The 11,289-nt window shown below is 44.1% G+C and overlaps 1 protein-coding gene across 1 annotated transcript; it reads left to right on the top strand.

The window, feature by feature from the left end:
• Nucleotides 1-7,074: 7,074 nt before the first annotated feature.
• LOC126990450 (uncharacterized) lies at nucleotides 7,075-10,893 on the top strand. The gene is made up of 3 exons (XM_050849054.1): nucleotides 7,075-7,915; nucleotides 9,604-9,818; nucleotides 10,562-10,893. Exons 1-3 carry the CDS (start codon nucleotides 7,695-7,697, stop codon nucleotides 10,891-10,893), a joined length of 768 nt encoding a protein of 255 aa, XP_050705011.1. The 5' UTR covers nucleotides 7,075-7,694.
• The last annotated feature ends 396 nt before the right edge of the window (nucleotides 10,894-11,289 follow it).

Genomic DNA, 11,289 nt, shown 5'->3' with positions numbered 1-11,289 from the left:
CTTTTTGGCTTGTTTAGCTCGTCTAAGTCTCACAATACACAGTATTAGGTTAAGAGCAGCGTATCTTTGCCGCAGCGTGGACTCCATGTTTGTTTACATTCCTTGGTCTGTGCCGACGGAAAGTTTCAGACGAGACACCGTTTGTGTGTGACAGGCCGCAGCCAAGATAGCGACGATTTTCAGAAAAACGACGGAAAAAGTTGACGGAAAAAGTACTAGTGTGACACCGCCTTCAGGGATTTGGGCAGTAAAGGGATGAGCTTGAGTAGAAAGTCGTGTGCGGCGCGGCCGCGGGAGGGGGGAGGGGGGGTAGGCATGCAGTTAGCAAGTTCAGAAGACCAGTCAGCTTGAAAATATCGATAGAAGATAAAAAGGGAGGCAACATGGCGGCGGAGTTAGAGAAGTAGAAGACTATCAGTAAGAGGAGGAGAGCTGATCAGACGAAGAGCCTTAGACTCCACTCTGTCCAGAAGAGCTGTGTGAGTGGAGCCCCCCTCACACGTGAGATGCATACACTATACGAGGGGGGACAAGGCCCCTGTATATGGATAGCAACTGTGCGGGGGAGAAGAACTGGCGGAGACGATACAGAACGCCCAACCTCGAGGAAGCTGATTTAGTAAGAGAGGAGATGTGAAGTTTCCAGTTAAGATTTTGAGTTAAGGATAGACCGAGGATATTTAGTGTTGACGAAGGTGACAGCTGGGAGTTGTCGAAGAATAGGGGATAGGTGTTTGGAAGATTGTTTTCAGTTCATATGTGCCTAAGAAGGGTGACCGTTCCAATCCCTCAAACTACCGCCCTATAGCTTTACTTTCCTGTCTATCTAAGGCTTTTGAATCAATCCTAAACCCGAAAGATTCAAAAGCACCTTTCCACTTCTAACCTTCTATCTGATCGCCAGTATGGATTCCGCAAGTGGCGTTCTACTGGCGATCTTCTTGCTCTCTTAACTGACTCCTGGTCATCCTCTCTTAGCCGTTTCGGTGAAACTTTCTCTGTTGCGCTAGACGTATCATAGATTTACATAGATTTACATAGAAAATCAGACCACACAGACCCCATGGTCCAGACTTGGTGGTCTGTCCTTAAACCTAAGTGATTTTACATTAATCAGAAGACTCCAAAACGTTGCATTTCTACTCTAGTTGATATTAAGTTGAAGGAAGTGACGGTCGAGCTTATTATTGAAGGAGTCAATCGTGTTACACTGGACCACTGACGGTGGAAGCTTATTCCATTCTCGCACTACAACGTTGGTGAAGAAAAATTTGGTGCAGTCTGAATTTACTTGTCTACATCTGAGTTTTACGCCATTGTTCCTCGTGCGCAAAGTGTCATCGATCATAAACAATGTTGATCTGTCTACATTCGTGAAACCATTAAGTATTTTAGAACATTCGATCAGTTTTCCTCGGAGGCGACGTTTCTCAAGAGAGAACATGTTAAGGGTAGAAAGCCTTTCTTCGTAGGATTTGTTGCGCAAGGAAGGGATCATTTTCGTTGCCCGACGCAGAACACCTTCTAATTTAGCAATATCCTTTGCATGGTGGGGAGACCAGAACTGTACCGCATATTCCAAGTGGGGTCTGACTAAACTGTTGTAGAGCGGTAGTATTACATCTTTATTCTTGAATACAAAGTTTCTTTTAATGAAGCCCAACATTCTGTTCGCTTTATTTGCTGCATCGATGCATTGCTGTGAGAATTTGAGGTTTGACGCGATTTTGACCCCCAAGTCTTTGACGCATTGAACGATTTTGAGTTTAACGCCGCGCATTTCGTATTCGAACTTCTTATTCCTCGTTCCAACTTGAAGGACCTGGCACTTGTCTACATTAAAGGGCATCTCCCATCTATCCGACCAAGCTGAAATTTTGTGCAAATCCTCTTGGAGGCTTTGCCTGTCTTCGTCAGTGAGAACCGAGTTGCCAATCTTTGTGTCGTCTGCAAATTTACTAATGCGGTTATTGAGTCCAACATCCACGTCGTTGATGTAAATAATGAAGAGCACTGGGCCAAGGACCGAGCCCTGAGGGACGCCACTAGTGACAGGCGCCCACTCTGAGTTAAATCCGTCAATCACTACTTTTTGTTGTCTGTTGCTCAACCAATTCGCGATCCATTGGTTTACTTGACCGTCAATACCTATTTGCTTTAATTTGTAAAGTAATTTATGATGCGGGACTTTATCAAACGCTTTCTGGAAATCAAGATAGACTACGTCCAGTGATTTGGTTACGTCATAAACAGTGAAGAGGTCGTTATAAAAGGTTAATAGGTTTGATAGGCAGGATCTTTTGTTTCGGAAGCCATGTTGTGAGTCCCCAATCAATGAGTGGCTTTCAAGGTAATTCACAATTTTGTCTCTAATTATGCCCTCAAGTAACTTACCTACAACCGAAGTTAGACTAATGGGCCTGTAATTACCTGGTACTTTTTTGTCTCCTTTCTTGAAAATCGGTGTCACGTTAGCCTTTTTCCAATCTGAAGGGACGATGCCTTGTCGCAAGGACATATTGAATACGGTTGTGAGGGAGGAGAGTATTTCGCTCTTTGTTTCTTTCAGCAGAGTTGGATATACTTTGTCAGGTCCAGGACTTTTATTTGTTTTAAGTGAATGGAGAGCTTTAAGGACTTCATCGGTTGTTATTTCAAAATTAGGCAATGCATGCTCGAGATTTACAATAGTACTGGTGTTGGTGGTAGCGAGAGGAAGACTGTTAGTATTAAACACCGAGGAAAAGTAATTGTTTAAGAGGTTTGCAATGTGTTGGCTGTCAGTCACTAGTGCACCGTCGCTGTTTGTTAAAGGTCCAATACCACTTTTGATCGCCTTTCTGTTGTTTATGTAACTGAAGAAAGATTTCGGATTATTTTTACAGTTGGCTGCAATATTTTCTTCGTATCTACGCTTTGCCTGACCTACTAGTCTTTTTACTCGTCGCCTGGCATCATTATAAAGTCTAATGTTTTCGGGCGTGCTTTGTTCTTTCTTTAATCTGTAAAACAATTTTGTCTCATTGACTGATTGTTTAATTTCGCTATTAAACCACGGTGGGCTTTTATTAGTGTTAATTCGCTTCTCGCACAAGGGGACGAATGTGTTCTGCTGAGTGAGTAAGTGATTTTAAGGCTTAGCCAGGCTTCCTCTACGTTGCCGTCATCTGATAGTTGTATTTCTGTTAGTTTTGTCGGATTTCTACGAAGTTAGCTCTTTTGAAATTGGGCACCTTTACTTTATTTTCAGTCACTGATGATTGAGCTTTAATGTCGACGCGCACTAATTTATGATCGCAAGAACCGAGGTGTTCTCCTACCGTGACACTACTGATTAGGTTATCTTGGGTCGTTATAACAAGGTCGAGTATATTATTTTGTCGAGTTGGCTCAGAAACCATTTGGCTTAGATAATTTTCTTCTAGAAATTCGATCATTCTATGTGACTCGCCTTCTGTACCTGACAGTGTCGCCCAGTCGATATGGGGGAGGTTAAAGTCTCCTAATATCAGTGAGTCGCTGTTATTAAGTGACTGCCTTAAGACGCTGTACATTTCAAGGTCGTAATCGAGTGATTGCCCGGGAGGTCTGTAGGTGACAGATATATTTAAGTTGACTTTTGCAATGTTTACTCGCACGCACAAATGTTCAACGTTACTGTTTCCCGGTGTTTTGTCAGTGGGTTGCAAATAGCTTTTGACATAAAGGGCGACGCCGACGCCACCGCCTCTACGGTTTACACGATCTTTGTTGAAGAGTCTGTAGCCATCTATGTTGTATTCGGAACTTAAATCAATATTTGTGGTGTCGATAAATGTTTCGGTTATAGCAATTATGTCAAAATTTTCTGTTAAAGCAAGACATCTCAGTTCATCAAATTTGTTTCTTAGGCTACGCGCATTGAAACTAAGGATTTTTAAGTTATCTAGAGGCTTAGTAATAGAGGTGGTGGTACTTGCGGGATCACGGTTACGGGTTTGTCGCGATGCACGGCGTCTATTTACACGGGTGGGGTGGAGGGACGTGGCCGTGACTCGTTTTTTGTTCGGAAGACACGCACTGCTTCGTTGAGGAGCCTTCCGAGTCTGGCTGCCCCGATGGGAGAAAGGTGCAATCCGTCCCTGTGGAAGAGCTCATTTTGTCCATAGAAATTGTCCCATGCGTTTAGGAACTCCACGTCAAGCTCCCTACAAAGAGTCTGTAAGCGGTTGTTTAGGCTGAAGGCCTTACTGAAAAAGTCGCTCTCCGCCCAAGTCCGTGGTAGAACTCCTGAAATCAAAATGTTAGGGGATTTAGTCTTATACTGCTGGATGAGCCTACGGGCCTTTCTCCAGGAGTTCCTCAGACCGGGTCGTGGTGACGTCGTTCGTACCTGTGTGAATAACAAACAGTGAATCATTAGTAGCCTGGGGGGAGATCTCCTCAAGAGCAGCAGTTATGTCGTCGATCCCAGCACCAGGATAGCAATAGTTCCGTCTTCGACGAGGAACTCTGCCGCAGAACTCAACGACCTGCTGGCGAATCATGGAGTCACCCACCAGGAAGGTGCTCTCCTGCTCGTCCTCCTCCTCCAGAATGGCAAACCTGTTGAAGCAATGAACAGGATAAATCGCTTGTCTGGCTGGTTTGGCTCCTCCATTCACGACGGTGAAGCCATCATGGGCGGTGCCACTAGCATCCTCCCGTTGCGTGGTGTTGTCCGCTGGTGTCGACGGTACCGCTGAGGGCAAGGGGGCGGTTGGAGAAGGGTTTGGCACCACAGCAACGTTAGCCTGGATGAAATCCTGCAAGGAGGCAACAGTGCGAGAAAGCTGTATTATTTTATTCTGACCTGCTTCCATCTTCTCTTCTTGCTCCTGCAGTCTTGTCTCGAGATGTTGCCTGGTGAGAGAAAGCTCTATTATTTTATTCTGGCCTTCTTCCATCTTCTCTTCCTGCTCCTGCAGTCTTGTCTCGAGATGCTGCCTGGAGAGACACAGTCGACAGACAGCAGAACGCCCTGTAAAAAAGTGAGCTGAGAAGCTACCGTTACAAGTACTGCACTTCTTAGGCGCCATCTTAGCTGAAATGAAAGAGATAAAAACACAGAGTGCAGGGGATCAGGAAAGGGGGTGAGGTGTGTGAGAGGTAGTTTAGTAATGGAGGAAAAGTGAGAGAGAGGAGGAGTAGGAAGGGATGTGAGGTGAGTAAAGAGGGGGAAAGAGAGGTGTGTGAGATCAAGGAGGGTTAGGAAATAGGTGAGGTGGGAGAGAGGAGGAGTAGGAAGGGATGTGAGGTGAGTAAAGAGGGGGAAAGGGAGGCGGTGAGTGAGGTGTGTGAGATCAAGGAGGGTTAGGAAATAGGTGAGGTGGGAGAGAGGCGGTGAGTGAGGTGTGTGAGATCAAGGAGGGTTAGGAAATAGGTGAGGTGGGAGAGAGGAGGGGTAGGAAGGGATGTGAGGTGAGTAAAGAGGGGGAAAGGGAGGCGGTGAGTGAGGTGTGTGAGATCAAGGAGGATTAGGAAATAGGTGAGATGAGTGAGAGGGAGTTTGGGAAAGGAGGTAAGTGGGAGAGAGGAGGAGTAGGAAGGGATGTGAGGTGAGTGAGGTGTGTGAGAACAAGAAAGGTTAAGAAGGAGGCGAGGTAAGGTGGGTGAAGGGATGGGTAAATAGGATGTGAGGTAAGGTGAGTGAGGGGGGGAGGGCTTAGAAATATGTGGAGGTGAGGGAGGAGTAGGAAGGGCTAATCCTCTAGGGGATGAGGAGGAGCAAAAGGGATGTGAGGTGAGCGAGGGTGGGGGGGGGGGCTTAGGTGAGGTGAGGGAAAGGGGTGTAGGAAGTGTTAATCCTCTAGGGGATTTAAAGGGGGTGTAATGAGGAGGAGCAGATTGAATCCTCAGGGAATTCAAAGGGTGGGTTGTCGACACACCCAAATCACGCGTGAGACACTCGGGAACACAAAGTCACACTCGGGACACACGAAACACTCAGAAACCCAAGCACAAGCACGACTAAACACCCTTAAGTCACTCGCAAAAACACCGGAAGTACAACAGCACACTCAAAACACTCTGAAACCCACGCAGAGCACTATAAACATCCAAATCACACGTAAAAGCACTGGAAACACAACACACTCGAAACGCAGAACACTCGAAAACAGCCAAATCACACGTAGAAACACCGGAAACAAAACAGCACACTCAAAACGCTCTGAAACCCACGCAATACACTTAGAAGCAGCCAAATCACACGCAAAACACCGGAAATACAACACACTTGAATCACTCTGAAACCCACGCAGAACACCCGGAAACAGCCAGATCACACGCAAAAACACCGGAAACACAACACTTGAATCACTCTGAAACCCACGCAGAACACCCGGAAACAGCCAGATCACACGCAAAAACACCGTAAACACAACACACTTGAATCACTCTGAAACCCACGCAGAACACCCGGAAACAGCCAGATCACACGCCTTCGATAGAGTCTGACACCAGTCTTTGCTTTTTAAACTGCCCTCTTTCGGATTCTATCCCTCTCTCTGTTCCTTTATCTCCATTTTCCTTTCCGGCCGTTCTATCTCTGCGGTGGTAGACGGTCACTGTTCTTCCCCTAAACCTATAAACAGTGGCGTTCCACAGGGCTCTGTCCTATCACCCACTCTCTTCCTGTTACTCATCAATGATATTCTTTCCATAACAAACTGTCCTGTCCACTCATACGCCGACGACTCCACTCTGCATTATTCAACTTCTTTCAATAGAAGACCCTCTCAACAGGAAGTACACAACTCCAGACTGGAGGCTGCATAACGCTTAACCTCAGACCTTGCAATCATTTCCGATTGGGGCAGAAGGAACCTTGTGTCCTTCAATGCCTCAAAAACTCAATTTCTCCACCTATCAACTCGACACAATCTTCCAAACACCTATCCCCTGTTCTTCAACAACACTCAGCTGTCACCGTCTTCAACACTAAACGTCCTCGGTCTATCCTTAACTCAAAATCTCAACTGGAAACTTCATATCTCCTCCTCGCTAAATCAGCTTCCTCGAGGTTGGGCGTTCTGTATCGTCGCCAGTTCTTCTCCCCCGCGCAGTTGCTATCCATATACAGGGGTCTTGTCCGCCCTCGTATGGAGTATGCATCTCACGTGTGGGGAGGCTCCACTCACACAGCTCTTCTGGACAGAGTGGAGTCTAAGGGTGGTATTGTTAGACGCGAAGGCTAGCGTCCTTTCCTGTCGCTCGACCATGTAGGTAGGCAAAGTTACTTCGTCCCTCGACCGTATTGAGAGACCAGCCCGCCAGCAGCCCCCGCTGCATCTGGCTGCATCTGGGTGTTGGTACGCCTGATCGGCATCAGCTGGCCACGCACCGGCCCGATTTCCCGTTTTTTTCAAAAATCATGTTTCATATCGGGACTACATTAAGAGAAAATTATAAATTTAGAGATAAACAAAACAGAAAAGCTAGATATAGCCGTAATTAATGGAAGACGACGAGGTGCAGTGCATAAACTTTTATTTCAGCAGTCATACATATAAGAAATTATAAGGAAGTACCCTTTTAAAAATAATAGCATTTAAGATACAAATTCAAATTAAACAATTATGAAAAAAAGAAAAATGAAAAAGATAATGCAGAGTGCCGATATGAATGCATATTCCGCCATCACAACAACGCGCGCGCACGGAAGCTGATCGACAATGGACCGCGCTGCACCACTTTCGTCAAGGCAGAGGAGAGTCCTGGTGCAGCTAGTGGAGGAAAGGCCTGTCCTTCAAGATAGGTCAACCAGCACTGCGGTCCAGCACAAGAAGAACTTGGCGTGGGATGAGATCGCCAAAAACTTCAACGCCATGCACCCTGATCTGGAGCCGCGATCAGTTCAACAATTGAAAAGAAGTTTCAACCGCATCAAATTGAAGTAAGTAAATGAGGTGCATTGATTTTACGTTGTATATAGTTAACCTTTTGACCAGTATCGCCTTGTATCGCTTCTTAGGTCCTCCGCTCCTCGATCCTTTCAGTGCGCAACGCGTCATGACCCCCGTGCGCTGTCGGGCAGGTGGGTGAGGTCTATTTTCACCTCCACACCTCTGTAACTATGCATTGTAGCAAATATTCGGCATATCATTGGAAAGATAAAGGCAAATACTATACAGCTTGCTTAATTATATTGCCAGTTTCATATGATGACCGACTAAACAATTATATTTTGCCATCGTATCTAAAAAAATAACCGCTATTATAAAATGTATTGGTAGTATAGTTTGGTATATATTATTCTCGCTTTAACTTAGTGGTTGTAACAGCCAACTAGGCAAGACAATTCACCCCGTTCTGATGACAGGCAGCATGTTTCACGTATGAGTATGTGGTTGCATTATGTAGGAGGTGTCGGTGGACATTCCATCAGAATAAAGTTACTATGGGGTGGTGAATAGTGTTGGAACATGTATTGTGAGCGGGAGATTCAAAACACCACCAGCACAGACAGCGCGGCGTCGCTGCCACAATTTAGCAATAAAATAATAAATGCTCTTACTGTGAATTACCATATAGTTCTTGCATCACGGGGTCACGGGGAAAATGCTTCCACCTCAGCGTGCGGTTGCGAAGCAACTGGGGTCATGCCACTCCCTCCCCTGAGAATTAACATACTGCCCCCATCGACCATGCCTTTATACCCACCATTAATATGATCTTAGAATGTGCCCTTGTAACATTCTGTGTGGCATCAGAATGCCGCGGAGCTTCACTTGTCTAGTGCCCTCCCATACTCAGATGTGCCCCCCTTTGATAAATACCTATCCACTCCAGTGTTTGGGTGATGATTAAAATGATCAACTTTTCACCTTTTGAGACACAGATTACACTAATAATGTGTTCTCCAGATCCAAAATAATCATAATGCATTAAAATAGGCTATAGTTATTTTTCATTGTTATTACATGTTATTTGTAAGGCAAAAGAAAGAATTACTGGTAGAATAGCAATAAGCATAGAGCAGGTGTAGCTCTTACATATGATAATGTTATACCATTGCTGATCAAATAGTAACCCATTAATTCTTGCTTTGTTAGTTAAGAGCTATATTCAAACTAAAATAATCCCATGTTATCAACCTAATTGAATAGCAATGTATCTTTAATGCAAACACTATTAATATTAATAGGCACTAGAATATTAAATCTGCAACACTAATATCAATTTTGGTACAACAAGTTGTTTCCAATGCTCTTTACTATATTTGGTCAAAGGGTAAAAAAAGGTAAAGGAAAAGGTTAAGTTGGGAGCACACGCTATAGCTGCGGGTGGTGGCAGTGCTCATCTCCATCCCATTGATCCTTTGAGCCTGTCATGAGACAACCCATAAACCAGATACAGTACCAGTGTAACATCTGGGTTACCACAGTTTACTTTCCCTGGTGGCCCCAGGTACCCGGGTGAAAGGAAGGATGAACGGCTGGGTGGCTGCATGCCGACTGCCCAGGCCCGCAGATTCATTGTTAGGGACTCGAACCACTGCATTGCAGAGGTGTATTGTTAAAGGGTTTACAATTCAGTATGCCTTTGATATATTATTGTTATTAAAATCATGTTTCATTGCAGTGTGAAAAAGGAAGAGAGAGCCTACAAGCTGAAGGTGAAGAGGACTGGTGGTGCCCCTCCTCCATCACCTCCCAAGTTTACAGAAGAACATGAGACTGTTGCCTCCATGATCTCTGGAGAACTCAACATGGGCGAGGATGTCTTTGACACTCTTGCCATTCAAGATGGGCATCCAGTGGATGAGGCAGGCACTCCCATCATGGATGTTACTTTCAGTAAGTTAATCTTTGCTTGAAAGTATATCACATTATATTATCCAGTTTTCTGCATTCTTGTTCTGGTGCTGCATATAAATACTATCATTGTTATTCTCATCATCAACTTTCACTTTTTGATACACTGGTTTAGGTAAAAGATATGAAAAAAAAATATATAGATATATATATATATATATATATATATATATATATATATATATATATATATATATATATATATATATATATATATATATATATATAGATAGATATAGAGAGATAGATAGAGAGATATAGAGAGAGAGAGAGAGAGAGAGAGAGAGAGAGACAGAGACTAAATATAGATCTATATATATATATATATATATATATATATATATATATATATATATATATATATATATATATATATATATATAGATAGATATAGATATAGATAGATAGATAGATAGATAGATAGATAGATAGATAGATAGATATAGATATATAGATAGATAGATAGATAGATATAGATATAGATAGATAAGTTACTCATTTCTGGGAACAAGCTCTGAGGGGGCCCAGTCTAGGATTAAATTTAAATAACTATAAATGCAATAGATATCAAATTCCCTCTGGTGCCTTTATTGATGGGGTAGTGTTTTTTCAAGTATTATAAGAAAAGAAAAGAAGCTAACATTGTTATTGAAGGAAGAAATTTCCAGAGTCACATCATCTTTCATGTATAAGTATGACTGATAATGCATTGTATTATTTCACAGCTGTGAGTGGAAAACTGCCACCGACAGAGGTCCCCTCTGCTACTGCTGCCGCTGAATGTGCTGAAGCACCTGCACCTCCTAGTGCTTCTACATCTTTCCAGCCAGAAGCTTCATCCTCTGCATCCACTGCACCATCACTAACTACATTTACATGTAATGTGGCCTCATCTTCTGCTGCCCCACGGCAGAGGAGGAAATTTGATGCAGAGTACCAGGCCTGTCGGAAGCAGCAGGATGAGTATCACCAACTCCTTCTTCAACAGACCAGAGAGGAGCACGACCAACAGATGAAACTGTACCAGTTTCACAGGGAGTGTTGCAGCGGCAGCTAGATGTCTTCACGGAGACTTGGCATCATATCCGTGAGGCAGCAGACACCTGCAAAGCCAAATTTTTGGACAGTTTGGGGAATGCCGGAGAGTAACATCCATGATGGGATTGCCTGCCTCATCAACTGCATGCCCATCTTGTATTGTAAGAGTGTCAAGGACACACTCGCCCATACTGAGTTCTCCAGAAATCATGGAGGCAACGGCCTCGTGTTCTTCGGAAAGCTTGGGAGGTGATTGAGGAGGGCCACCACCAGTCTTCTTCACCGTTAGCATGTACGCTCCCCCCAACATCACTACCTATGAATTTATCTAAACATTTTATTAATGTGTTCATCTTATTGACTCTCATAACATGAAGGCCAGGCCTGTTCCACTCATTCTCTTGTTGGTAAAGTA

This window comes from Eriocheir sinensis, unplaced genomic scaffold (assembly GCF_024679095.1).
Source record: "Eriocheir sinensis breed Jianghai 21 unplaced genomic scaffold, ASM2467909v1 Scaffold1656, whole genome shotgun sequence".
NCBI classification, from domain to species: domain Eukaryota; kingdom Metazoa; phylum Arthropoda; class Malacostraca; order Decapoda; family Varunidae; genus Eriocheir; species Eriocheir sinensis.
This window is presented reverse-complemented; position numbering and strand designations above follow the sequence as displayed.

Coding starts and splice junctions, on each gene's coding strand:
- LOC126990450 (XM_050849054.1), top strand. CDS start 7,695: ATGGACCGCGCTGCACCACTTTCGTCAAGGCAGAGGAGAGTCCTGGTG. Junction 7,916..9,603: donor TTCAACCGCATCAAATTGAA/GTAAGTAAATGA, acceptor GTTTCATTGCAG/TGTGAAAAAGGAAGAGAGAG. Junction 9,819..10,561: donor CATCATGGATGTTACTTTCA/GTAAGTTAATCT, acceptor ATTATTTCACAG/CTGTGAGTGGAAAACTGCCA.